General features: G+C 36.4%; 5 protein-coding genes and 1 pseudogene across 8 annotated transcripts; 2 read left to right on the top strand and 4 right to left on the bottom strand.

Moving 5' to 3' along the window:
* Nucleotides 1-361: 361 nt before the first annotated feature.
* On the bottom strand, nucleotides 362-1,850 carry LOC18587887 (class V chitinase-like; annotated as a pseudogene). Its single transcript, XR_016028384.1, has 2 exons — nucleotides 835-1,850; nucleotides 362-733 (listed from the first exon to the last, which is right to left on the bottom strand). The product of XR_016028384.1 is annotated as a class V chitinase-like (transcript).
* A 759-nt stretch (nucleotides 1,851-2,609) lies between these two features.
* LOC18587886 (cysteine-rich receptor-like protein kinase 10) lies at nucleotides 2,610-6,339 on the bottom strand. Its single transcript, XM_018126451.2, has 7 exons — nucleotides 5,064-6,339; nucleotides 4,557-4,688; nucleotides 4,214-4,398; nucleotides 3,912-4,122; nucleotides 3,513-3,750; nucleotides 3,274-3,424; nucleotides 2,610-3,172 (listed from the first exon to the last, which is right to left on the bottom strand). The coding sequence occupies exons 1-7, from the start codon at nucleotides 5,416-5,418 to the stop codon at nucleotides 2,864-2,866; spliced, it is 1,581 nt and encodes a 526-aa protein (XP_017981940.2). The 5' UTR covers nucleotides 5,419-6,339; the 3' UTR covers nucleotides 2,610-2,863.
* A 1,764-nt stretch (nucleotides 6,340-8,103) lies between these two features.
* On the bottom strand, nucleotides 8,104-12,194 carry LOC18587885 (putative cysteine-rich receptor-like protein kinase 20). 3 transcript variants are annotated; one of them, XM_018127073.2, is made up of 7 exons: nucleotides 10,469-12,180; nucleotides 9,886-10,020; nucleotides 9,541-9,719; nucleotides 9,178-9,388; nucleotides 8,804-9,041; nucleotides 8,576-8,726; nucleotides 8,104-8,486 (listed from the first exon to the last, which is right to left on the bottom strand). In XM_018127073.2, exons 1-7 carry the CDS (start codon nucleotides 11,544-11,546, stop codon nucleotides 8,178-8,180), a joined length of 2,301 nt encoding a protein of 766 aa, XP_017982562.2. In that variant the 5' UTR covers nucleotides 11,547-12,180; the 3' UTR covers nucleotides 8,104-8,177. The 3 variants fall into 3 exon arrangements, 2 of the variants coding, with proteins under 2 accessions (XP_017982562.2, XP_088665630.1); XR_016028243.1 differs by having other exon boundaries at nucleotides 8,346-8,486; nucleotides 8,576-8,740; nucleotides 10,469-12,194; XM_088809504.1 differs by lacking the exons at nucleotides 9,886-10,020; nucleotides 10,469-12,180 and having other exon boundaries at nucleotides 9,564-9,655.
* Nucleotides 12,195-12,890: 696 nt separating this feature from the next.
* LOC18587884 (class V chitinase-like) lies at nucleotides 12,891-14,556 on the bottom strand. The gene is made up of 2 exons (XM_018126708.2): nucleotides 13,215-14,556; nucleotides 12,891-13,073 (listed from the first exon to the last, which is right to left on the bottom strand). Exons 1-2 carry the CDS (start codon nucleotides 14,296-14,298, stop codon nucleotides 13,051-13,053), a joined length of 1,107 nt encoding a protein of 368 aa, XP_017982197.2. The 5' UTR covers nucleotides 14,299-14,556; the 3' UTR covers nucleotides 12,891-13,050.
* Nucleotides 14,557-15,438: 882 nt separating this feature from the next.
* On the top strand, nucleotides 15,439-18,841 carry LOC18587883 (Calcineurin-like metallo-phosphoesterase superfamily protein). The gene is made up of 9 exons (XM_018128419.2): nucleotides 15,439-15,681; nucleotides 15,790-15,840; nucleotides 16,290-16,311; nucleotides 16,682-16,796; nucleotides 16,937-16,969; nucleotides 17,318-17,443; nucleotides 17,788-17,894; nucleotides 17,973-18,044; nucleotides 18,266-18,841. Exons 1-9 carry the CDS (start codon nucleotides 15,553-15,555, stop codon nucleotides 18,661-18,663), a joined length of 1,053 nt encoding a protein of 350 aa, XP_017983908.2. The 5' UTR covers nucleotides 15,439-15,552; the 3' UTR covers nucleotides 18,664-18,841.
* Nucleotides 18,842-22,279: 3,438 nt separating this feature from the next.
* LOC18587882 (alpha/beta-Hydrolases superfamily protein) lies at nucleotides 22,280-25,799 on the top strand. Its single transcript, XM_007011922.3, has 5 exons — nucleotides 22,280-23,030; nucleotides 24,064-24,100; nucleotides 24,347-24,583; nucleotides 24,678-24,725; nucleotides 25,068-25,799. Exons 1-5 carry the CDS (start codon nucleotides 22,732-22,734, stop codon nucleotides 25,344-25,346), a joined length of 900 nt encoding a protein of 299 aa, XP_007011984.3. The 5' UTR covers nucleotides 22,280-22,731; the 3' UTR covers nucleotides 25,347-25,799.
* The last annotated feature ends 315 nt before the right edge of the window (nucleotides 25,800-26,114 follow it).

Raw genomic sequence — 26,114 nt, 5'->3', positions numbered from 1 at the left:
AACTTATAGTATTCTTTTGGCCGTCTATATTTAGTAATAGTTTGGACTAACCATGCTTCCATCAAGTTCAATCTATTTACTTTTAGCTCTGCAATTTTGCTACTAAAACAGCTAAAATGTTGCAGCCAGTTGGGGCAAAAAAATTACGATCAAAACAAATGGAAATTTTTCTCTTTGTATGTTGTGTTCGAACTTCAAAAATTGGAAATGGTGAACTCTTCCCCTGCTTTTTCCTGTTCATGTTTAGGTATATAGATATGATATAACTTGTGGTAGTTCAATACCATCTTGCGGCATAATGTATCAAAAGTAGCACTACTTACAACATAAAGCAGAGAATATTGAAATATATATCGAAATATGAACAGCAAAGAAACTTTTTTATTATTAAAGTTAAATTCGATAAAGTATTAAAGTATTTGATTTATTGATTAATACATTATCCCTCTGTTAAAAAAAAAAGATTCTTACGGATAAAATTTTTTTTTAAAAAAAAATTTTGGGTAGGTAGGGTGCCGCCAGGTAAGTAGATGCGATCACTTCATCATTATTCTCACCATTCAAAAGAAGTAAGCCCGCAGAAACCAGGCAGAAATTTCCAATCCATCTCAAAATCCATGGACCATTTGTTCCATACGTGACCACCAGTTTCTCAACCATGCTTTTTGACTCGGTTTAATCATTTGTTCATAATCAGATACCACATGCTGATGACTACCCCATATTTGTGAAGCTGCAGGTACAATGAAAACAACACCCACTGTTACATGATTTTCCAAAGAAATATGTCAGAAAGGAGAAAAGAAATGAACTAGTAGAAGGAATTACACTAACCTCCTCGTGAAAGTCCCCAGTTGTCATCCAGGGCAACATGCCAAGCAAAGTAACCAAGCAACCCCTTATCCTTAGCATACCTGACCTTCGTAACAATAGTCGGGTAATCATCATAACCAATCCATGTTCTTCCAGCATAGCAGTAGTCCCCAACCACAGCAGTATCATGCACAGTTGTGGCACCATTCTGAACTATGAATTGCCTGATTTGCTTGTAACCTATTGATCCATCCTTGGATATAGCTGATCCAGTTGTTGGCGCAAAATAACCATGGTTATTAGCATCTGCAAGAGTCCAGGCGTATCCATAAAAGGGGAAGCCGAGTACTATTTTTTTTAGAAGGCATGCCAGACTGAATCCAGGCTCTGATGCCAGAATCCGCATTAACTTGACTTGAAGGGTTAAATAAGGATGTGGTCCGGTAACATCTGACCACCCAGGGCCATAAAAGTCATAAGCCATTACATTGATCCAATCCAGGCTGTTTGCTACAGTCTGAACTTGGTAATCCAATGAGTAATAATTTGACGAGTAAAAAACTGCTGCGGCTAGAAGCAAAGGTGACCTGCCAGTGTTCCTGGCTTCATTGTTAACGGCTACTCGCCACTCTCTAAGCAATGCTCCAAAGTTAGCCATCTCAGTCAGAGTGGATGGATACTCCCAGTCAAGGTCAAGGCCGTGGAAGCCATAAGACCTTGCCAACCCTATTGATGAATCAATGAATGATTTACGAGAACCAGCCTGGCTAGCCATGGAAGCATAAGCTCGCTTGTCAGCACCACCACCACCGATGGACAGAAGGGTTTTGACAGAAGGATTTCTTCGTTGGACAGTTTGTGTGAAAGTAGAGAACCTGTTCAAGTTCCCGGAAGCAATGGTAACTTGGTTGGTTTGGGCATCTAGATCAGCAAATGCACAATAAAGATGGGTAAACTGGGTGGAGTCTATATCAGAAACTGGGAATTCACTTCCGGAAAACCAGTAGGCTGCTTTGACAACATTTTGCCCTGCAGCTAACTAAAGCTGATGATGGAAAAATATGATAGTAGTAAAGAGAATTACAAAGGACTTGCAAGCCATTTTGCAAAGATGTAGCTATTGTAGCTATGAGAAGCTGCTGTTTGAATGCAGGCAGAAGCCTGAAAACGTATATATGGCAAATGCCAAGGATCAGAGGCTGCTAATACTGATAAATTTATTGATTTTCCAACAACTTGAGGGACAAAAAGGATTGTGATAACATAAAATACTTCTAGCAGCCCATGTTGTCTTCAGGATAAGGCCAAAATTATGTTACCTTAAAATATGACAATCAATCTTATCAAAACCCCTTTTTGTATTCAGTCTCTTAATTAGTTTGGGTCATAGATTAAGTAGTTTGCATATGTTGAAAATCCAAAGAAGAGGTCATAGGTAGACATTTTATTTGTATATAGAAGACAACATCAAAGCAATTTAATCATGGTGTTTGTCCAGCGTTAATAGATAGGAGGTGTCAGACCAGTTTTTTATTTTAAAAGTAAAACAGATCATAGAAGATGCTTGGTAAATTCGTTTTTGGATTTTAAGATATGATTACTTTATGGATCAATTTTTGAATAATTGCTGTCAAGAGTCAAAACTAAATGTTTGATAAAAGACATATTACATAACTGTTTGATAAAATGTATTTTATATCAGTTAAATTCAGAATATCTTGAGATCTATTATCAATTGATGTTAACTTAAATATTCGTTTTAAAATTCAACAATATTCTTCTTGTATCAGTACAAGAAAATTAAACATTCTTTTAATTTACTAGCGAAAAAACTTTGACCAATACAATTTCATTATTAATTTGAACCCAAATTCATTGCTTTAAAATTCTAATGGTGTTATTCAACCACCTAGAGCCTAACAGATTTCTAGGCAAAGCTTAGAGAACAAGGCATCTATATTCTGCAGTGTGTAAACCATGGTCCTCTAAGGAGAAAACTAGTGACTGGAACAAATGCTATTAAAGAATTTTGTCTTGCAAGCCTAAACTCTCACCGAGCAACCACTTCTGAAATTGTAGAATCATCAACTGAACATATTGCTACCTGCAATTCAGGTCTCTTTTCCTCATCTTCATTGCTTTTCGTAGAGAAAGCAGGCCTCTTTGGGGCCGCCATTTGAGCGGTTTCATTTCTCAGCATTGAAGAGACATCCAACATGGTAGGTCTGTCATTTGCATTTTCCTGGACACACAACAGAGCTATTTGCATGCATCTCACGAGTTTGCAGGCTGAGGTTCTGTCATCCAACGAGGGATCCATGAATTCCAAGCCTTTGCCTTCCATCCATAGGTCGTATGCCTGAAATCATGAAATTATCATGAACCTTGCACGTCAATGAACAGAGTATTTCGTTCACCATAATGGTAGTAAAAATGTGGTTGTAATCAAGAAAGACTTACAAAATCTAGCAGACTTAAGCTTTTATCCACCCCATATTCACAGGCATTTCTCTTTCCACTTATAATTTGCAAAAGTAAAACCCCAAAAGCATACACATCAGATTTGAGGGAGTATAAACCTTCTCTCACATATTCGGGAGGAACATAACCACTGCATTGTACGAGTCAAAAAAAAAAAGGATAAGTAGTATTTAAAAACAATGTTCTTGTGTCAAAAAGCTGTGTTTGAGTGTACTTACTAAGTCCCAACAATACGACTTGTGTTTGCTTCAAGTCCATCTTTTGCGAAGATTCTTGCCATGCCAAAATCTGATATCTTAGGCTTCATGCCAGCGTCCAGCAAGATGTTGCTAGCTTTCAAGTCTCTGTGAATAATCGTAAATCTAGAGTATTCTTGAAGATACAAAAGCCCTTGAGTAACCCCTTCAATGATCTCAACACGTTTTCTCCAGTCCAATAAAAACTTTCTGAGCGGGTCTACATCATAAGAGGTTATAAGCAGTCAGTTAAATATATAACCAGCCAGAATCTAACTCAAACACAAAAATTGTAAGAGAAATTGCATGGATTTTCAATGCAAATTGTCATCAATAGCTACTTAGTTACTGTATTTTCAGCAAAACAAGATCGGGGCAGACCATAAAGGTAGTAGTCCAGGCTCTTATTTGGCAAGTACTCATAGATCAACATATGTTCTTCTCTATCCATGCAGAATCCCAAAAGTCTAACAAGATTTACATGCTGTAACTTAGCTGTAAGCATAACCTCATTCTTGAACTCTTCAAACCCTTGATTAGACGTTTTTGAAAGTTTCTTCACTGCTATTTCTTGACCATCTGGCAGCACGCCCTGGAAAAAATAGAATCCCATTTTCATTGCTTTTACATGACCAATAGAGCACTATTACTTTGTCTTGCCAATTAGAATAGCCTTGCATTACCTTGTACACTGGACGATATCCACCCTCCCCAAGCTTGTTTTCATTTAAAAATCCATCCGTAGCCACCTCAATAGCAGAGAAAGCATATACTGTCAGATTAGGAACACCGCTATTAAAATCGCCATTTGCTGCTGTATCTTTTGGTTTGGACTTTGATTCTTTAGCTGTTTGCTTTTGCACCATACCTATAGATCAACCAAAACAAAAGAATGAGAAGCCCTTTGTTAGATTCCCAGAAAATATTTCATTATATTAATTAGGTTCGGGTATTAAGATTTGAGTTGAATTTTACAATTGTCAAACATGTAGTACTGAAGTCTGAAAGTAATTCAGAAAGAGTAACCTTTTGACTTGCTCTTTGTTGTTCGAAAGTAATAACTCACAGCGCCAAGCAGAACTACGACCGCAACAATTGGAATCAAAATAATTAGAATCAACAGCAGTCTGTTCTTTCTTCGGTTTCCAATGGAATTTGCTGACAGAGATTAAGGAAACTTGTCAGGAACAATTACGATGTTTTTTTTTTATTATTTTTTGAAATTCTTCTCGTTCTAGTTTTCTTAATTAACCCATTTTGTTTCCATATCATGCCAGCTTGGTGACCAGTATCTTCCTTATCACAAAATTATCTAATGGATATTACCAGATTAAAAAGGTGAAAATCTTATGACTAATTCATAATCCACAGATATTTATATTCAGTTTGACAAACTAAATCTAATTTTCTATAGTTAGAACAATAGCTCTCAAAATGGGTTGTATAAGCATTAAATTGCGAGCTTTATGTTGTGATTGGAAAGAGGGAGATAAATATTGCATTGGTTGGAAAGCGTAAAGCATAGTTTCTTACCAGCTTGGGAAAGCACCCAATTGTCATCATTGGGAACTCTCCAGACAACATAACCCAGAAGCTTCTTCTCCTTGGCATATTTAACCTTGGTCTTCACAGCCTGAACATCATCAAAACAGATCCAGGTTGCCCCGACCGTGCAGTAATTCACCACGTAAGTCGCATTGTATTCTGTGTTTGCACCATGTTCCTGAATGTATTTCCTAATGTCTTTATAGCTCACGTCTCCATCCTTTGTCTCAGATGGCCCATTAGCGGTCCTATTAGCTGGCCCATTTGCTCTAGCACCAATAGCATTATTTACAGGATTTGCCAGCGTCCACGCGTAGCCATAGAAAGGCAAACTCAGCACCATTTGGTGGCTGGAAGTCCACTATTAATCCACTCCCCAATACCATAATCTGTGTCTGCATTACTATCAGGATCATATAAAGCTGCATGAGCTCCGGTGAGCCTATCCCGAAAAGGAGTATGGTAGTCATAAGCCATAACATGTACCCAATTCAAGTTTTCCTTCATTGAGTCTACTGGAAAACTAAGCGACTCTGATATATGGGGTGAGTATGGAACTGACGCAGTCAAGATCAACTGAGACTGGCTAAGGTTTCTTGTCTCTGAATCTATTGCAGCTCTCCATTCTTCATAGAGAGTAGCCATATTGCTAATATCAGAGCTTGTCTCAACTGAAACCCAGCTAAAGTCTAGGCCCTGGAAGTCAAAAAGCCTAGCTACTTTTATTGAGGAATCAATGAAAGATTTCCTGTGGGAAGAATTGCTTACCATTGAAGAAAAGTCTGCATTTCCACCGCCGACGGATAGAAGCGTGGTGATTGATGGGTTTTTCTGCTTGACAGTGTTTGTGAAATCAGAAAAGTATTGTTCATTAGCCGAGGAAATGGAAAGCTGGTAAGAGTAGGAGTTTAGATCAGCAAAGGCACAAATAAGGTGAGTATAGAGATCTGTGTTTATGTCAGCAAGGGGGAATTCACCGCCAAGCAAGTAACCAGCTTTGATCCAGGTCTGTGCTTTCGTAGGATGCAACACTAGACAGAGAAAAATGTATAAAAGAACAATTATAATTTTGTAAACCATGGCGATGACCTGGTTGATCCTTGCTACTAGATGTTCTAGATATACTTGAAATAAAAGCTTGAAACAAAATAATGCTACAAAGTAACAAGGCGTGCGTATATGAAACAAAAGGCATTGGAAGCAAATATCAGCTTGGAATCAAAACTCTCTCAACTTTAGAAAAGTCTCATTGTAACTAGTTTTTTTTGCTCAGCTGTAAGACTAGTTTTGCTTGGATGACTTAGAAAACCATACACCGAACAAGTCAAAGGAGGTCACATCCACATCTGCTTCCGTGTAATGCATAGCAACTTACCAAGATATTTCAGCACAGAGGGTTAGTTAGGTGGGATAGAGGCAGAAGTCAAAGCAAACACCAGCGTCATTTCCGGTGCATTTTTCCTTTTCATTTGAAGCATCATGCTCAGCTACTTGGACTTGGCGAAGTTTATTCAATAATCCATTATGAATAATTACTTGAAGTTTTCTATTATTTTGACGTGAGCGAAATTTAGCGGTTTGGGCGCAGCGAGCCTCATCGCACCGGGGGCCCTAAGGCGGAATGTAGATACTGCCTCCCGAAGCCCACAAAGGATTGATTGTTCCTTATTTAAATTTTTGATTAAATTATATAATTAGTCTTTGTATTTTATAAAAAAAAATATAAATTTAATCTAGTGATTTGTATGTAAATTGAGTTTTTGAAGCTTAACTTTGTTAATTTCAGCTCCTAACTCTATCACTGTTAAATTTCATCCTTAATACGTTGTCATGGTATTAATTGAAACGACATGACATTAATAATGTAATGTCATGTTGATTATGTATTAATATAATTGGCATTTATATTGATGTGGTATTTGTTGACATAACAAATACATTAACATGACAAAGTGTTGAGTTTAACAAAAAAAAAACACCTTAACCTTAAATTAAATAAGATTAAAATAAAAATTAAGAGAGAACAAAAAAAATTAACAACCCAAAAGGAAAGAATCAAGAGAGGGAGAATTGTGTTTGGTTTTGAATTTAGAATTGAAGATAGGGAAAATAATGCGCTTTTTAAAAGTTAATGGGCTTTCTTTTTTAAGATTCAAAAGGTTTTGAATCTGTATTTGTCCATTGAAGATTCAACTAGTGTTGCAAACTTAACTCAAGGGGTGTAGTTTTAGGCTCTGTAAGACACCAATCTTCTCTGTCCAGAAGGTGAGCTTGATTTTGACATGGTACGAGATGAAAATGATTTTTTGTTCCGATGTCTTGACGGTAAGATATTAGGAGATCTAAAATGAGAGGCCTTTGTATGGGGAGCATTGATCATCTATTCGAGAACCATGACCAGATTTTAACCCCTCATGTATGGCAGGTCGTTTATCTCTAAGACTAAGACTTCGAATAAGACTTTGGCTCTAACTATGAACCGGGTTGCAAGAAACACTTCTACTTCTATGTTGATCAGCTACAGGCCTTCTTTACCATGTGGTTTAGTTCAATAGAAAATAAAATAGAAATTTTCAAAAAAGAAATATGATGTTTTTTCATAAAATAGTGATTGTAAGGGTTATCTCAATTTTATTTTTTTAAGTAATTATCACGTCAACATGATCATGTTACATTATCATATAGTCAATGTTATATTAACAAGAAGTGATGCATTAGTTTGATCAAAATGTTACGTTAATATATTTAACGGTGTGTTAGAGTTACAAATTGAAATTAACAAAATAAAAAATCATAAGATTCTAATTTACCCAAATTATTGTATAAAAATTAAAGTTACATTTTTTTAATAAATTAAGTATATTGTCATTCACCACATTCAACAGTAACTATCTATCCCCATACTTCCGACGGACCACATGTGGAAGGAAGATATACATGAGAATGAAGAAGCATTAAAATCAAAATATTACTGGAAGATTGCATGAGACCAACAATTCCGTGAATCAAAAGCTTGAAACGACAGCAATGGCGAAATCTTTGATAAACTAATATTACCTTATCGAGTCATTTAGTACTGAACAATATTTTTAACGACATATGTCATCGACCGACCACTTGTGTAATCGGAGAAGTATCGATTGAACATATTTCTAGTCGCAAGTTAGATTTCTTTCGCTCATCTTCGCTGTGTTTTGTTGAGAAAGCAGGTCTTTTCGGAATGGCGACTGGTGTGGTTTCATTTCTAAGCATTGAAGAGACTTCCAACATGGTAGGCCTGTCGTTTGCGTTTTCCTGGACACACAACAGAGCTATTTGCACGCATCTCAGTAACTTGCAGGATGAAGCTGTGTCATCCAGCGTGGGATCCATGAATTCCATGCCTGTGCCTTCTGTCCATAGCTCATATGCCTGAGATTCATTTAAGCATTATCACCCTCTAATTTCACAAAATAATAGAAAGGGTGTAGAGATATACGTATGTTAGCAATGACACTTACGAAATCAAGAAGACTTAAATTTTCATGTGAGCCATGTAAATGTGCATTCCTCTTTCCACTTATGATTTGAAGAAGTAGGACCCCGAAGCTATACACATCAGATTTGGTGGAGTATATACCTTTTTTAACATATTCAGGAGGAACATAACCACTGCAGCAAAACGGCTAAAAGTGGTTAACAATAATAAAGTTCATCTGTTGAATTAGCTTTGATTTAAATGCACTTACTATGTGCCAACAATTCGGCCAGTGTTTGCTTCAACTTCATCTTTTGTGAAAATTCTAGCCATACCAAAATCTGATATCTTAGGTTTCATGTCTTCATCTAATAAAATGTTGCTAGCTTTCAGGTCTCTATGAATAATTGTCAATCTGGAGTATTCTTGAAGATATAGAAGCCCTTGAGTAACCCCCTCAATGATTTCAACACGTTTTTTCCAGTCCGACAAATGCCGCCTTACGGGGTCTGCATCTCAGCATAGATTACGAGCAATCAGTAGTGAACAATCATTCTGAACCTAAGTAAATAAAGTTCAATGCAAGTCATCACCAAAAAATGCTTATGTATTGTTTTTGGAAGAAAGACAGATTTAGCTGCCAACCATAAAGGTAGTAGTCCAAACTCTTATTTGGCATGTACTCATAGACCAGCATCTGTTCTTCTCTGTCAATGCAGAATCCCAAAAGTCTAACAAGATTTACATGCTGTAGTTTTGCTGTAAGCATAACCTCATTTTTAAACTCCTCAAATCCTTGTGTGGAAGTTTTTGAAAGTTTTTTTACTGCTATTTCTTGTCCATCTGCTAACACACCCTGGCAAAGGAGAAACTATTGTTAGTCCCTTTTAAATGATGGGCAGAACCTATCAATATTTCCCATGTCTTTATAGCTAGTGTCCTGGAAAAATGCAATGTGATTTCCAAAACTTTACACCAATATAGCTAGATTAGCCTAGCTAGCATTACCTTGTAAACAGGACCATACCCACCTTCCCCTAGCTTTTTTTCAAATGAGAACCTATCAGTAGCCACCTCAATATCAGAGAAAGTATAGACCATTAGATTGGGAACATTGCTATTAAAATCTCCAGCAGCTGCCATGTGACTTGCTTTGTACTTGAATTTTTTAGCTACGTCCACCATCCCTACCAACCAACCAACCAAAAAGAGTGAGGAAAATACTTTTGGTTAACTATATTTGAAATAGGATTTAAACAGGAATAAATAAATAAAGAAGGAAAAAGAGATTTTTTTTTTAAATGAAAGTTCCCTGGTCAATGATGCTGCTAAGTGCTAAGTCGAAACAATTACCTTCCCTTTTCCTCTTTACCCTTCGAAAGTAGTATGTCAACACGCCAAGCAAAATCATGACCAAAGCAATTGGAATTAAAATACTGATCAGGAACAACCGCCCTTTTTTCTGTCGATTGCCACCGTTGGCATAAGCTGATGCAGAAAAACGAAGCATATCAGGAAAATTGTTTGAAAACATTGTCATATGTTCGATGTTTATCTCTTGGCTTCTTTAGATGTTATCTTTCTTAATTAACTAATTTTGTTGTCCTTGTCATGCCAGCTCGGTGAACCCGTCCTTCCAGATATTTTCTATGGCAGTACTCCCTTTGGATTCTTATGTGGCAAACAATTAAGTCAAATGACCTGACAAATCCTAAATCTTAAGAAAACCTATGACAAGGACTAATTTATTGTCTGGACGTTTTGGCTAAACTTTCAGGATTAATTTTTAATATTTGCTCTGCATCTTAAAATAACCTGTCTGGTTACCTTAACTGATCAGGTTATTGAAGATGAGCTCGTTAAAACATTGAATTCTTAATACTTACGCAGAAGAAGATAGAATTGGTTAAAAAGAGTGAAGCATCCTGTTTCGTACCAGCTTTGGAAAGCACCCAGTTGTCATCATAGGGAACTTGCCAGACAACGTAACCCAGCAACTTCTTTTCTTTGGAGTAGGAAACTTTAATCTTGACAACCTCGACATCATCAAAACCAATCCAGGTCGATCCAACAGTGCAGTAATTCACTACATAAGTAGCATTATACACTGAATTGGCTCCATATCTTTGCATGTAATTCCTGATGTCCTTGTAGCTCACCGCCCCATCGTTTGAAATAGCTGGACCTGATGCCGGTGCGCCAATGATGTTATCCTTGGGGTTCACAAGTTTCCACGCATAGCCATAGAAAGGCAAGCTCAAAACCAACTTACTGGCTGGTAATCCTCCATTAATCCATGACTCTATACCAAAATCTGCATTAACATTACTGGCTGGGTCATACAAAGCTGCATGAACCCTCGTAAAGTTTTCCCTTGTTGGCATGTAGAAGTCATAAGCCATAACATGCAGCCAGTTTAAGTTTCTCCTCAATGAATCCACAGGAAAAATTGACGACTCTGAATATTGCGAGTACGGAACTGCCGCAGTCAGTATCAACTGAGACTGGCTAGTGTTTCTTGTCTCTGAATCTATTGCAGATCGCCATTCGTCAAAGAGAGTAGCTATATTGCTCATATCAGAGCTTGCGTTGGCTGAAACCCAGCTAAAGTCTAGGCCTTGAAAGCCATAAAGCCTAGCCATTTTTATTGAGGAATCAATGAAAGATTTCCTGTTGGAAGAATTGCTTACCATCGAAACTACGACCGAATGGTTTGCACTTCCACCCCCAATGGATAGAAGCGTGGTGATTGATGGGTTTTTATGTTTGACAGTGTTTGTGAAAACGGAGAAGTATTGCTCATCAGAAGAAGAAATAGAGAGCTGATAAGAGGAGGAATTCAAACCAGCAAAAGCGCAAATAAGGTGGGTAAAGAGTGCAGAATTTATATCAGCAGCGGGGAATTCACTGCCTGAAAACCAGTACCCAGCTTGTATCCAGTTTTGTGCCCTTGACGGATGAAATCCTAAAGAGAGGAAAATATGGAGAAGAACTATAACAAATTTAGGTACCATAGAGGAAACTTGCAGGTCGATGCCTTCCTACTAGAGTTTAGATCTAATTAAAAGGTGAAATTCCATTGACCAAATACATAAAAGTACAAAGGCAAATGGTCAGAATATATGACCACATGCATCTCAGCTTTCAGGCAGAAAAAAATTAACAGCACTAGGTAGAAGGATTTCTCCCAACCAGAAATATTCCATGTAAAGCCAAAACCAGAAAGTGTCCTGAACCCTCAGGATTCACACATCATTTTCATGAGATCTTAACTTAGAAAAATACTGATAGGAAAGACTCACCCGTGGCAATTTACAATGGAATGCGTTATAATTTTCAGAGATAGAACCAGTTAACAATTAATGAACATATACAGTTAAGTCAGAAAGTCGACAAGCTTGCCTCTGTGGAAACGATGCCGGCATTTGACCGGAGAACTCGTTCGGGGCCTGGACCTTTTGTTGCAATCGTACTAGCTCTTGGCAGAAACGGTGGCAGATTTTAAGCCATGTTTGGTCTTTGCCAGAACTCTGGTTCAGCTGCGTTGTGTAGAAATCATAAATGTCCTTCAACCAATCAACTTCTAAGTAAGATATTGAATTAAGAATTAAATAATTAGCCTAACTTACATAATTAACTACCTAAATGACATCCCAAAGTCCCAACAGGAGTAACAAGAGAGATGCAATACACTTTGGCTATGGGGAAACCCTTGTTTAATCATTCACTAAACATGAAGTTTCACGTTTTAGTTTCACAGAAAGAGAGATTACACCCCCCTATGCATGGAATAAAAAATTATTTTGATTTGATATTACTTTTTTGTTATTTTTTTTATATGTTAGAGTGTTCGATTATCATTTTGTTAGATGTTTGGGTTCTCTATAATCATTATATCATCTTGATATAAATAAAATTTCTCTCAAAAAAATGATTTGTTTGACTTATGAGATGGTCATAGTTATGTGAACCAAATTAAGTAAAAGCAATTTAATTAATATTATGAATTTCTATCATCATAGTTTGTGAATTTCAGGTGGGAAACTGGTCAAAAATCTTGATGAATTTATCTTCTGATCAATCTTTATAGTATGCCTAATGTCATTGCCAAGTGCACCTCATTTCTTCTATGTTACACAAATATATGTTTTAATTGTGTGATTCTTTCTTTAATTATGCACATGGAAATGATCCAACCGATAGTGATTCTTTTTTATTTTTGGTGTAAATAATGGATAATAAGGTTCCACTCGATCAAGTTCTTTTTTTTTTTTTGCTTGGTTAAAATGGGAATTGAAAGTAGTCAAATTAATTTGTGCTTAATTATCAACTGGAGCCAATAGTTGAAAACTACTATGTTTTCTTGAAGTTTTGTCTACTATATTTCATTAGCAAACAGGAAATTAACATCATTATTCTTATTTGGGGCCTTCAATTACAAATGGCATAAACAAGAAGGATCATCTTATTTCCATAACTCCTATCATTAAATTACCACCATGGGCACGCAATTGACGTCTATGATCCCCATGTTTCCGATGCTGTACAAAAGAACAAACAAGAGGCACGTAATTAGGACTAAGAAAACTTGAAATATAAGCAGAAACTTAACAGTTCTGATTGAGAAGCATGTTGATTATCAAAGTATTAGGAAAGTCTGATCAGAATGAGTCATGACTGACCTGCTTGAGAAAGAGTCCAACCATCATCTGCACCAACATGCCATGCGAAGTAGCCGAGCAAACCATTGTCCTTGGCGTACGAAACCTTGGTTGTAATACTTTGCGTATCATCAAAACCAATCCATGTCGTGCCAGAGTAGCAGTAATTGGAAACCACTGTTGAGTTGTAAACTTCTGTGGCGCTGTTCTGGGAAATGAAATCCTTGATCTGACCGTAACCCAAGTCTCCATCTTGTGATATAGCTGGTCCGCTAGTAGGTGCAAAAAAACCATGGTTATTTGCGTCTACAAGCCGCCAGGCGTAGCCGTAGAAGGGAAAGCCGAGCACTAATTTATTCGATGGAATCCCTGCTTGAATCCATGATCTGATCCCATGATCCCCACTGACTTGAGTTCCAGGATTGTATAATGCTGCAGGAGGTCCGGTTATATTTGACCATCTTGGACCGTAAAAATCATAAGCCATCACATTGATCCAATCCAAGCTGTTTTCTATAGCCTGGATTGGATAATCCAGAGTGTAGTAATCCGAGGACCGGAAAAGTGCAGCAGATAGAAGCAACGGTGAGTTACCAGTGCTGGCGGATTCATCATCCACAGCAGCTCTCCATTCATTGAGAAGCAAACCCAAGTTAGTCATTTCGGTAGCAGTGGATGGGTACTCCCAATCAAGGTCAAGGCCATGGAAGCCATAAGACCTTGCTAAGTTTATCGAGGAATCAATGAATGATTGCCGTCTACTGGCTTGGCTTGCCATGGAAGCAAAATCTGACGCCCTTGAATTTCCCCCTCCAATTGACAAGAGTGTTACGATGGAAGGATTCTTTTGTTGGACGGTTTCAGTGAAGGTGGAGAATCGGGGCTGATTTGCAGAGGAAACAGAAACTTGATTGGTTTGAGGATCAAGATCAGCGAACGCACAGAAAAGGTGAGTGAAAAGCGAGGAATCTATGTCCGAAACAGGAAACTCACTTCCTGCAGACCAATAAGCAGCTCTAACAACGTTCTGCCCAGCAGAAAATTGCAGTCGAAACAGAAAATGGAAGGTGATCAAAAACAAGAAGCTAACAAGTTTTGCAGCCATTGCAAAAGTAGCAAATGCACCTTGCCTGGTATAACAACTAGCTTGGATACCTCCAAATATATATAGGGGGCGATGCTTGAATATGACTTCTGAAAGCTCATACAATTCCTTCAATCCATATACCCTTTCTGTAGTGGCAATTGACCCTGACAAGTTGAGAAGATAAAATCTGGCAAAACCTTTTACAAATCCCACTTAGGCAAGGTACTGAATATTCAAGAATAGATATCCAAAGACAGGCATTGCAAAAGCTTGCTTGGCTAAATCTGTTGCCGTCTGATGCAATTTGGATAATTGGGTGTAAAACACCATTAATTGAAGGAAGCGGTCGAAACATGCCACGGACCAACTTGCCTTCTCCAGTCAAAAATATCAGCTATATTCGTTTAGGAAATTGGTCAAACATACCCAAGTGGGACAACCTACGATGCTAGGCTTTTATTCTAGGACAAGTTAAAGCCCTGTTCCTTTGCCGTAACACTTATGTGACTTTCGAAACCGGACAAGAGATTAACTAAATGGGCAACTAAAAATGTTTATTTCATCTCATTTGACATGAGATTATCATTAGCCCACAGATATGAGTTTAAAGGGGCTTATTGGCGTAGAATCTAAAACTTCTTCCTAAACGTTGTTGACATTTGGATGATTTACAAGGTCAATTTAATAACTGAAGTCAATTTGATAATATCCGAATTTATTTTTTTAAATAAATTTCACTAACAATGTTCGTAATTTCAACTTATTTAACGTGACAATTTATGATTTTTTTTCAATTAGTATTTTGATTAACATATTACGTATAACTTCTGTTTTTAAAAAAAAATTAGATTATTAATTTTATTCAACAAAATTATGAAATTACTCTTAAATATAAACAAATATGTTGATTTTAAATCGAGAATTTTAGTAATTTTTTTCATAAATTTAATAATTTAATCCATTATTGAAATAAAAGTTATTTACATGCTAATTGAAAAAACTATATTTATAAGGTACTAATTAAGACCAAAAAAACATTAAATGAATTTTTTATATGATTAAAATCTTCAAAAAAAATCAAGATGAATTCTTTTTATTTTTTATTTTTTGGTTCAAATAAAATGAATTCCTTTAAAATTGAGAACCTAACCGACGGCCCCAAGGCCTCCTTTCCTTGCCTGATCAAGAATAATGGGTTGACTTTTTAATGTTTTGATCAGCCTGTCAACCGATTGTCGGTTATTATAAGCGGGAAAACTACCACAACAACCAATGTTAAGCGCGTTAATCCACGCGCCGACTCTCAGTTTTCTTTGCTCTTCTCCTCAGCCAAAGCTCGGATCTTGTCGCTCTTCCATGGCGTACTCCTCTCTCGTTCGAATAGCTGTCGTCGGAGACGTCGTAAGTTCTTACCTCGTTCTCTCGCTAGGGTTTCCTTTTCGTTATATGATGATATATTTTGTAAAAAAAAAATTGATTCAATTTTTTTTAATTGGGGTTTTTTTGAAGCACGATGATTGGGACCTGGTAGAAGATACAAAGGCACTTCAATTTCTGAAGGTAATTTTTTTATTTTAAATTTATACGATTTCGAAGAAAAAAGTGTAAAATGCTAACGTTGTGACAAAAGTTTGGATTTTTGAGAGAGAAAAGGAAGAAAAAAATAGGAAAAAGGGATCGGCTTTAATGTGAAAAGTTAGAAGTTTTATAATAGAAATGGAATTAAATTGATCCCAATTCTGCATTACAGTCTTTGCTAGTTGCCAGGATCAAGTCGATGCACTATTACTCCACCCCTGCTTCTAATTAACTCTGCGTTCTAGTTTTGAGGATTCTAATTTTTCAAACTGCTTTTCTTTTTTGTTGGGTGTGGGGACTAATTAGGTAACATTTTCATAGATTTGTTGCTTGTTTACGAATTGCAATTGAATTAAAGATATGTTTTTTATTTGAAATTTTGTATATTGATCTTGGGTACCTATCTGATATAAAATTTTGTGAAAATGCAGCCAGATTTGGTGCTCTTCACAGGCAGGTTTCTTATTTCTCATTGTATATCCACCCCAATGTCTGCTATGTGTGGTTCTTCATTCGTGGTGTCTGTGCTCTATATTTTGCTGGCTCTAAATTTTGAGTCAAATAGAAAGGACACATGTGATGGAATCATGTCGGTGCTGGACTCTATTGCTGCTTGACACTCTCAGAAATGTGCGACACAATCTAGAGCTGTCCATTCATTTCAAAGAAAATAGATAACTGTAGCTTATTTGCCTGAGTCACACAGCCAATCTCCAGCTATAGCACTACACAACCAACTTGTTATTAGATTCATTTCACTCAAATCTAACCCTGTAAATCTTGTCTCCTTTTTTCCTGTTTCACCTGCTTTTACTTTATTTAGGTGATTTTGGTAACGAGAATGTTGAACTAGTTCAAAATGTTGCTGCTCTCAACTTTCCGAAAGCAGTTATTTTGGGAAATCATGATTCTTGGAACACTCAACAGTTTTCTGGAAAGTAAGTTACTGATGGCCAATGAATCCACTAATATGGGGTTTAGGGTGTGTTTCCTTGTGGATGTTGCGGTTTTCTGTGCATGTCTATAGTAGCTAGCACAAGCTAATGATTTCTAATCCAGCGCATCTTTTCATGGTTAGGAGGAAGGATCGAGTTCAACTTCAGCTAGAATGGTGAGCTTTGCTGACCTATAATAAGGAATTATATGGATGCATGCTTTTATAGTTTTTTCTATTCTCTGTTTTTCATGTTATTTTTTATTGTCACATTTTGAGGCTTGAATTAATCAGGTAAATTTGTTGCAGATCTCAATATAATTCTTGGAAATAATGATATTCTGTTACAAAAAATAAAATAAAAAGAGAAGATGTGGATATAGGGACTTTGAGTACAGAAATGGTTAATTGTATGCATCAAAATAAGAGAGGAGAATCATATGGCCTTTGGCTACATTATGATCATTTGTAAGTTGTAGAATTTGTGGGGTATCAGTTGATAATGACATTGCTTTCATGCTCTAGTCTTGGACAGGAACATGTAGGTTATAAACGTCTGGACTTTCCTTTACTAAAGCTCAGCATTGTCGGTGGTCGGCCATTTTCATGTGGGGGTCAGCAAATCTTTCGGAAAAGGCTTGTGTCTGCAAGGTGGTATTGCCAAATGGCAGCTATTAGCTACCCTTTTGTTTTACCTTATATATATTCCTGTTTTGTACATTTGAGTCCTTTGTCTCTTTCTCCCCAATGACACACACATCTTTGCAGGATTGTATTTGAACCTTCATCTACTATTTCCTTTCCACTTTACATCTTGTTTGGCTTTAGTTTTGCAGAACACTTAAATTGACTTTATTAGATTTAAATTTTTCTGTAACCTAATAAGCTATCAAATTAAGCATTTAGTGCTGAGAAGATTCTTGATTGTAGAGTTTTGCTCTTGTTTTATAATTTATTATTTATATTGCAATTTATGGAATTGGCGTGTCCTTTAGATATGGAGTCCAAGATATGGAGGGAAGTGCCAAAAGAATCTATGAAGCCGCAGTTGGGACCCCTGAAGATCATTTAGTTATATTACTTGCACATAATGGACCCACAGGTTTATGGCCTTGCAAACTCACCTTTTGTTTAGACAAATTGGTTGTTCTTATAAAGTATTAGGCGTTACTTTTTGCAGGTCTTGGCAGTGAATTGAATGACATTTGTGGAAAAGATTGGGTGTTTGAAGGTGGTGATCATGGTGATCCAGGTAATTTATCAGAGTTCGTGTTCTACCTTTCCTTAAAATTATGTGGTTATTTCACTCTGTCTTTCACTTGACAAAATTGGTGGCATAATGAACCTGATGACCAGATGTAGAAGGGTGAGAACTAATATATTAATGTCCTTCCTTATGCTATATATTTGTCTACACTTAGATAGATTAGTGGCCTCATTTTGTCATGCTAACCATATCATCTTCTCATACAGATCTAGCACAAGCCATCTCCCACTTGAAAGAGACTAGTACATTCTCTATTCCACTTGTCGTGTTTGGTCACATGCATAAAGAGCTGGCCTATGGGAATGGTCTTCGGAAAATGATTGTAGTTGGAACTGACAACATTATATACTTGAATGCGGCCATAGTTCCCAGGGTTAAAAGACCTATAAACGAACAACAAGCATCATATCGAAGCTCCATAGATAATGAGACCTCGCTGCACGCATCCAATTCCGATGGCACAAAGCGAGCCTTCACTTTAGTTGAGATATTAAACGGACAAGTGGATAAAATTTCAGAAAATTGGGTTTCTGTTGTTGGAAATGAGACGACATTAACAGAGGAGCACACACTATTTAAATCTAACGGGCGGTCTTCTCTCTGATTGGAGGTCAGCTCGAGTCCTTGTAGCTTTATGAGACTAGGAACAGAATTAGTCCACTAAAGATGACTCTTGGATCTTGCATACCACTCATCAGCATGTAGCAAGCACGTGACTTTTATATGAACTCTGTAAACAATCATTAACACGAATAAGAAGTTATGGCTGTTATGTTTGGAAATGGTATACTAGTTTTTTAAGAACTAACCTGAAGGATGTAGTTTCCCTATGTGCAAACTTGAAGCAGGAAAGCAGCAGGACGATTGATCAACGCCCTGGCTGGTTTAACTTCACAGAGTCTTGTTGATGTTACCACTATTAAGCCTATGCTCTCACAAGAGGTCTTGGGGAAGAGTGTGGTGAAAGGAAAGAGAACAATTAGTAAATGGGGCCGTTATGTTCCAACTTTTTCTGCTGTTCCATTAATATTCCGATTCATTCAATCTCTTTTTCCAGGCAAATATTCAGAGATAAGTTTGATCCATGCTTTTACATTTTATGTGTATTGCTTGAGTATTGTAACATGAACCCCCTAGTTCCATTGTGGCAAATAGAAGCAAGGGTGAGGACCCAAAAAAAGAAAAGCTGAAGAGACAAGTCAAAAGGCAAGTAGGGTGGCAAAGGTTGACCATTTTGTTGATGATTTGACATATGCTCAATTTTTTTTCCTATATTTAATAGAACAGTAGAACCTTTTTCTTGGTATTTCTTTACCTTAATTCATTAGTTAATCATGGCCAAAAGGAAACATGGATTAATTAATCAATTATATTTGCCAATGAAAAAGGTATTATGCACATGAAAGTGATGATCCATTTCCTAGATTTCTTCAATCAGGATGTTAAATAAAGGGGAAAAAAGGGTATGGCAACTAATCTTAATACATTAAAATAATATAGTCTGTGGGACTTTTTCTTTTTGGTTAAACCCCTTTTAAACAGTTGTCTTTCTAGTTAGCACATACATTTTTTCAGAACTAATCTTTATGTCTTTAGTCATCTTTAAAACCTGGCTCTTTTTTCTCTTTTCTTAGTGTGCACCAACTCCCAAGTATTCTATGGGGGGCTTTTTGACTCAAATCTCTTCCTTTGGACTGAAGCTTACTCCCACTTGATACCAACTGTTGAATAGAAAACTCGCCCTGGTACCATCATTATTGAGGGTTAGCAACCAATCCAAATGCAGTTTAACTTACCACAACTGCAATTATTTCATACCCTCTCCTGCTTTCGCTTTGGAATCTCACTCCTTATTCCAAACTATAATTACGAGCTTAGTGTATCAAACTCAATAATTGAGGTCCAAAATCATAAAAATTAGTACTAATATATACTAGGATTATTATTCAATGTCTTAAATGAATATAAGATAGTCGTATAAATCCGTTGGAGGAGTTTAAAAAGACCTGACAAATCACTGCAGAGAATGATAATCCTATCTACAATAGTGAATGTTGTGATTACAACTGTTTTTAGACGAAGTAATCTTGGCTTCCTGCATGGAACTGTGCCCTGTTGCGTAATTGTAAACGGTCTGGGTAATCAAAACCTGGCCAATGGAAACGAGAAATCTTGTTGCAGACGTAGCAGAAGCTCTCCTGTCCAGTGTGCACTAAGCCTTTTTGAGTGTCGATTATGGAGATGGGGAACCAATAATTTTTATGGCTTGTAATGAATGCTTTTTGTTCATTTATCAGGTCTCTCCAAACTCTTCATTTTTCTATTAGTTCTGGATGATAACAGGAAGGTCCCCCCCACCCCCCACACCCACCCCACTTCCAAGGACCACTGTCCCCTGATCTACTGTTTCTAAAGACAAAGTCAATTAATTTTGTTCCTCCACCTACCCAAAACGTCACACCAAAAAAATTCCCCATTTTTCATATTTTTAATCTTAATTACCCCTTTTTCAGTTCAAGTTATTCAACTTCATTTTTCAATCTTTTCACAATTCAATTAAAATAGTTTAAACTCGTTCATTGAATTTTATTTCTAGTGCATAAAAGGCAGCAGAAAACCTCAGTTCAATCTTACAAACTTGCTGTTTAAAGGATAGCACATGAGAAAGTTAATGATCATTTGCCTATTGTCTATTTTAGAGTTTTTTTTTCAAAAAAAGAATTGAAGATCAAAATCAAACATCTCATCTCTCACGAGTGACAATATTGTTTTACAAATACATAATGCTTTGAAAAATACCGCGTTGATATAAAAAATAAAAAATATTATGTAATCAAATATTATCATGTCATATATACATATCATATTACCATTTACTATATCACATTAGTATTACATGGTATATAATGATAAGTGAAGTTTTATTAATTATAGTTAATCAATTATAATTTTTAATAACTTATTTGATTCATTATAAAAATTTAATCTAATATAATAAAAAGATAAGAATTTTTTTATTTATGTTTGACAGCAATGGTACATATAGAAAAATAGATCTGTCCATTTTATTAGGAAATCTTGTAATGTTTGAAAAATAGCTACAAAATGCACAACTTTACATGCTACATTACATGAACTTCAATAATTGGTGCAACCCATCTATTAAATCTAGGCACACCCACTTGTTCTTTTAGACAACGACTTTACAATATATCTTTGCTGAATCTTGATGTCAACAAAAATAAATAAAAAGGAGAAAAAAATATGAAGATTTTTCCATTCTTGAACAATAAAGACCCAACCCTTTTGGGTAAATATTGGGAGGGAGGGTAGTAAATTTGGGGAGGACCAATGAGTGGAAAACAAAATATTTGTGGTAAAAATGGTCAAAGTTGCAGAAAGACATTTTGTTTGTTAAAAACTTGGGATGAAACAAAGCAAAGAAGGGGAATGTCTGACCCTGACAATTTCTCTGATATCTTCTCCCCCTTCCTAAAGATCCCCACCCCCACCCGCCTTTGACCAAATCTCAGCCCTCCATTTTCACAATTCCTTCTTGCCCTCTTTGCTCAACTAATCCATCCACCTTCCTTAATTTTGAGTATAATTTATAGGAGCATATTTTAAGGGCACTAGATTTTAGGGAACGACCCGCTGTTTTGGATAAAGGGAACGTTCAATCTAATCACTTTAAAAGTCCAAAACACCCTTCCCATTTTCATCAAAACTCTTCAATCTCAAAAAGATTGAAAAATCTTTTGTTTTAGGGATTAAGTTGATTTAGTATTATCGGATTTCGGATTTATGTTTGATATATTATCGGTTTCTAAAATTTATATATTATTATTTAATCACATAAGGTCGGTTCATAAATGAAATAATAATATTTGATTTATTTAAATAGTGTATAGAATTTACTTACTGATAATTCATAAAAGATAAACTCCTAAACCCTTTATTTAAACTCAACTAGCTAAGTACAAAAAAGCTTACATTCCTAGACAGAGTTATTATGAGAGAAATAAATAAAGAGGAATCTATGGGTATAATTGGCATCATATTCTTGTTTTTGTTTAATTAGCATTAATTAAAGTAATAAAGAAAGGGCAAATTGGATATTTGGAAAAATAGTATCCCAAAACAAGGTGTTGTCAATCAGTGAAAAAATAGAAGCCAGATCATCATGAAGCCAGCCATTGCTTCCAAGCCCCTTGAAAGCAATAAAACAAGAGGAAGGAAGGGAAATCAAAACGAACAAGCTTATTAGCTTAGCTAATATTTCTAGGCCCCTGTTCCTCTCCGGCAACACTTCCAGCTCACCCGCTTAGATCGGATCCAATTTCCCTTTCTCTTCCATCCCCTTTGATTTTTCACCTTTGGATTTTTGCTTTTCATCATCCCCAGTAAAACCAAATGCTATTAAACAAAACTGAAGAAAAGAAAAGAAAAAGATAACCCACCAATCAGCCGAGAGGCCAGAACCCAAAAACCACTCCCCCACAAACAGAAAATTTGCCAAAACCAAAAACACAAAGTGAAAACTCAAGGAAACATAACAAAAACAATACCTTCAAGCAAAAAAAAAGGCTGTTGCCCATATGTTCATTGCATGTGTTTTCCAGTTCCATATTTAGAAAAACTGGGTTTTTCCTTCTCTTTGGTGTGGTTGTAAATGGGGAATGTGACGTCGAGTGTGGCTGCAAAGTTTGCGTTTTTTCCACCAGACCCACCGACGTACGATGTTTACAGGGAAGAAAATGGGAAGCTGGTTTTGCCAGGGGTCTCGGCTGACAAGAACATGGATGTTCATTTGCTTGATACCAAAGGTGGCAATAAGATCGTAGCAACCTTTTGGAAACACCCTTTTGCCAGGTTCACGCTCTTGTATTCCCACGGCAATGCTGCTGACTTAGGCCAGATGCATGAACTCTTCATTGAGCTCAGAGCCCACCTCCGTGTCAATATTATGAGGTACCTTTCCTTTATTTGTTTCATTGTTTTGTTTTGTTATTATTATTATTATTATTATTCTGGCTTTTGATTGATTTGGGAGATAGGCTTTCATCTTTTATTTGGATTTTGATTATGGTGAAATGGGGTTCCACCCCCTCTTCCCTTCCCCCCAAAAAAAGGGCTATTTTTTTTAAAAAAAATTGTTTTGATATTGGTTTGAGACCAGTTTTTGGTTTCTGCTTTGTTATTCTTTTTCTTCTTCCAAGGTTATGTTTTTGGTTTAATGTATTCTGAGTTCGGTAGTTCTGTTGTTGTTACTTGTTTTTGCTTATGTTGTTGTGTTCTGTCTGTGGCGACTTATCATAATTTCCTGTTGGAGGAACATGTGTTTGTCGTATGGAACTTCTTTTTTAGTTTTCAATTTGTTTTCTTTTTTGTCTTTGCATATTTGGGAACCATTCTTTTCGTCAACTTTATTTATTATAGAAAACCAATTTTAGATGTGCTGCCCATAATTGCTTCAATTGAAGGTCGGTCGGCTATAGCTTTTCCTTTTCCTTCCTCCCTCTGGAATTAGCATCTGAAACTACAATGGAAAAGAAAAGTAAAATGAAAATTAGAAGAATTATGATAGTAATTTTCAATTTGATTAATGTTTTTGTTTTCATCAGAGCTCTCATATTTGCTAGCCTTCTTTTTCCAAGAGCTGTCATGAAATGGCTTCAGCTCCATTCGTCCTACGCATAAATTCTTAGATACCTTTTTCCCACCAAAAGAAAAAAAGGGAAAATTAAATATTGAAAATTTTGGTTGTTGGTGATGTTTCATGATAGTATCACTTTCTTTTCTCTGTGACTACTGACTAGATTAGGAGGTCCAGTTATCTTTCAAATTGTATGTAAAACGCTAAGGAGCTGCTTACCCAAATTCGTAGCTATTAGCTAACATAATTTTCTCAGGGTAGAATCTGTCAGATGTGGCTGTGATGTGATAACATTGACTAAGAATCTTCCTCTATTATTAACTTTATCTTTTTGCTTTTGTTTTGCAGTTATGATTATTCAGGATATGGAGCATCATCTGGCAAGGTAAATGAATCTTTGAGATTGTCTGCATTTGTATTTTCTTGTATCTCTCTTTGTTTTGAGGGCTTACAACACTTTGGATCAACTCAAATTGCTTGAAAATTTTCTATGAACAGGTTTTTAGCTAATAAAAAAATAACTGGAATCAAGGAAAGGACTGATAACTTGGCTGGCCAAATCTTTATTCAAGTCTTTTCCTGCCTGACTAATTTTGTAACTGATAATATGCTTTTTCTGCAATTGCACTAGCCAACTGAGCTCAACACATATTATGACATCGAAGCAGTGTACAATTGCTTGAAGAAGGAATATGGAGTTAAACAGGAAGACTTGATAGTGTATGGCCAATCTGTTGGAAGTGGGCCGACTCTGCACTTGGCTTCTCATTTACAGAGACTAAGAGGAGTTGTTCTTCATAGTGCCATCCTTTCAGGCATACGGGTCTTGTATCCTGTCAAGATGACATTTTGGTTTGATATTTTCAAAGTAAGTTTGATTTGGTGTTCCTGTAATCTTCCGTTCTGCTGCAAGCTTAAATGATTTGGTTTGTATTGAGGAAGCTCTTTCCAAATATTTACAGAATATAGACAAAATACGGCGGGTCAACTGTCCAGTTCTAGTTATACATGTAAGTATCTTTTCTTCTATTTAATTATTTTGGTTAATTTCTTTGGTTATATTTCCTTCAATTTGTGGAAATCCGTCTTGTAGACAGAAGACCATTAGCACTCACATTTAGTTAATATCAGCAAATTCCCTGTTAGGTTTGATATCGTATTTCACTTTGATATGTTTCATATTGAATAGATCTAATAAGTTTTATCATGTTGTGTAATCCTCCTAGATACTCTCAATAAGGAAAAACTGTTAGAACTTTTGGTAGTATTATCCTCCAGTTGCATATGAGCTAAGGTTCTTCTAATTTAATCTCAGGCATCATTGATGCATATTTGTTGATCAACGCTTGCAGGGTACAAATGATGACATTGTTGATTGGTCTCATGGAAAGCGATTGTGGGAACTTTCCAAGGAAAAATATGATCCTTTGTGGGTCAAGGGTGGCGGCCATTGCAACCTTGAAACTTATCCAGAGTACATTAAGCATCTACGCAAATTCATAAATGCGATGGAGAAGATATCCATTACAAAACCAACAAAACAACTTACCTCTACCCCCAGTCTCACAGAATCTAAACACAATAAATGCTTGAGATTTAAGAAAAAGGTAGCTGTACCGAAAAAGGAGTGAGTTGGAACAGGTAGTTTCCATTGTAATTTTGAAGACCAGCTCCCAGAATTGATCTACTGGCTAGCCTGCTTCATGGACCCAATGACTGGCAGCCAAGGTTGTTGTGCTTGATCTGTTTCTCGGAGATTGTGAACTGATAGGAATTATAGATATATATGTAGTCTTTTTGATCCAGATCCTGTTTTTGAACCATTTATGTGGGTAGGGAGTTCTTGCTCTTTCTTGTGGCCATAAGTGTTCCATCAGAAAATCCCAGAGAACATGCTTCTTGGTCTGGGTTTCACTTGTGACAGTTTGTCTATGTAAAAACTATCAAACATTTAGAAAAGAAAAAAGGGAAATAGGTGGATTACGTTACTTCAGTTTCATATTAGATTCAATTTGTTTATCCGACTTCTGTACCTTTTATGTTTTTGTCTAATTATGGATAAATACCAGCTTCAATTTCATCCACGTCCTGTATTTTTCCCATGATACTACAGTTTTCTCTTCTCGATAAAAGTTTCAGCAAAACCTTGGTGAAGGAGGAAACACCCATGGACCCATGATCCAAACCTCCATTCAAGATGGACCCAAATCTTGTAATTCTACCCAAATCCTGAAAATCAGGGCCCAACCCATTAACAATGACGGCCTTTCCTGATGCAATACCTGTTGGCAGCTTGAATGGTGATTTGTAAACATGTTGCCCACAATCACATGGGGCCCAAATGAAAACAAGCCACTAAAAACTAAACCATTGAAATTGAGATGCACTCCTTGTTGATT

This window comes from Theobroma cacao, chromosome 9, assembly GCF_053813885.1.
Source record: "Theobroma cacao isolate CCN51 chromosome 9, ASM5381388v1, whole genome shotgun sequence".
Taxonomy (NCBI): domain Eukaryota; kingdom Viridiplantae; phylum Streptophyta; class Magnoliopsida; order Malvales; family Malvaceae; genus Theobroma; species Theobroma cacao.
The sequence above is the reverse complement of the archived record's forward strand: the minus strand, read 5'-3'. Positions and strand labels throughout refer to the sequence as shown.

Excerpts from the sequence above, each read along its gene's own strand:
- LOC18587884 (XM_018126708.2), bottom strand. The coding sequence starts at position 14,298 with ATGGCTGCAAAACTTGTTAGCTTCTTGTTTTTGATCACCTTCCATTTT. Across the intron at positions 13,074-13,214 it reads TTGGACTCTTTCTCAAGCAG|CATCGGAAACATGGGGATCA; the intron begins GTCAGTCATGAC and ends TCTTTTGTACAG.
- LOC18587886 (XM_018126451.2), bottom strand. The coding sequence starts at position 5,418 with ATGGTGCTGAGTTTGCCTTTCTATGGCTACGCGTGGACGCTGGCAAAT. Across the intron at positions 3,751-3,911 it reads CCTGGACTACTACCTTTATG|ACCCGCTCAGAAAGTTTTTA; the intron begins GTCTGCCCCGAT and ends CTTATGATGTAG. Across the intron at positions 3,425-3,512 it reads AGTCGTATTGTTGGGACTTA|TGGTTATGTTCCTCCCGAAT; the intron begins GTAAGTACACTC and ends CGTACAATGCAG.
- LOC18587885 (XM_018127073.2), bottom strand. The coding sequence starts at position 11,546 with ATGGTACCTAAATTTGTTATAGTTCTTCTCCATATTTTCCTCTCTTTA. Across the intron at positions 8,727-8,803 it reads GGCCGAATTGTTGGCACATA|TGGTTATGTTCCTCCTGAAT; the intron begins GTAAGTGCATTT and ends GTTTTGCTGCAG. Across the intron at positions 8,487-8,575 it reads ATTTAAGTCTTCTTGATTTC|GCATATGAGCTATGGACAGA; the intron begins GTAAGTGTCATT and ends AATGAATCTCAG.
- LOC18587883 (XM_018128419.2), top strand. The coding sequence starts at position 15,553 with ATGTTAAGCGCGTTAATCCACGCGCCGACTCTCAGTTTTCTTTGCTCT. Across the intron at positions 15,841-16,289 it reads AGGCACTTCAATTTCTGAAG|CCAGATTTGGTGCTCTTCAC; the intron begins GTAATTTTTTTA and ends GTGAAAATGCAG. Across the intron at positions 17,895-17,972 it reads TGCACATAATGGACCCACAG|GTCTTGGCAGTGAATTGAAT; the intron begins GTTTATGGCCTT and ends TACTTTTTGCAG.
- LOC18587882 (XM_007011922.3), top strand. The coding sequence starts at position 22,732 with ATGGGGAATGTGACGTCGAGTGTGGCTGCAAAGTTTGCGTTTTTTCCA. Across the intron at positions 23,031-24,063 it reads CTCCGTGTCAATATTATGAG|TTATGATTATTCAGGATATG; the intron begins GTACCTTTCCTT and ends TTTGTTTTGCAG. Across the intron at positions 24,726-25,067 it reads GTCCAGTTCTAGTTATACAT|GGTACAAATGATGACATTGT; the intron begins GTAAGTATCTTT and ends CAACGCTTGCAG.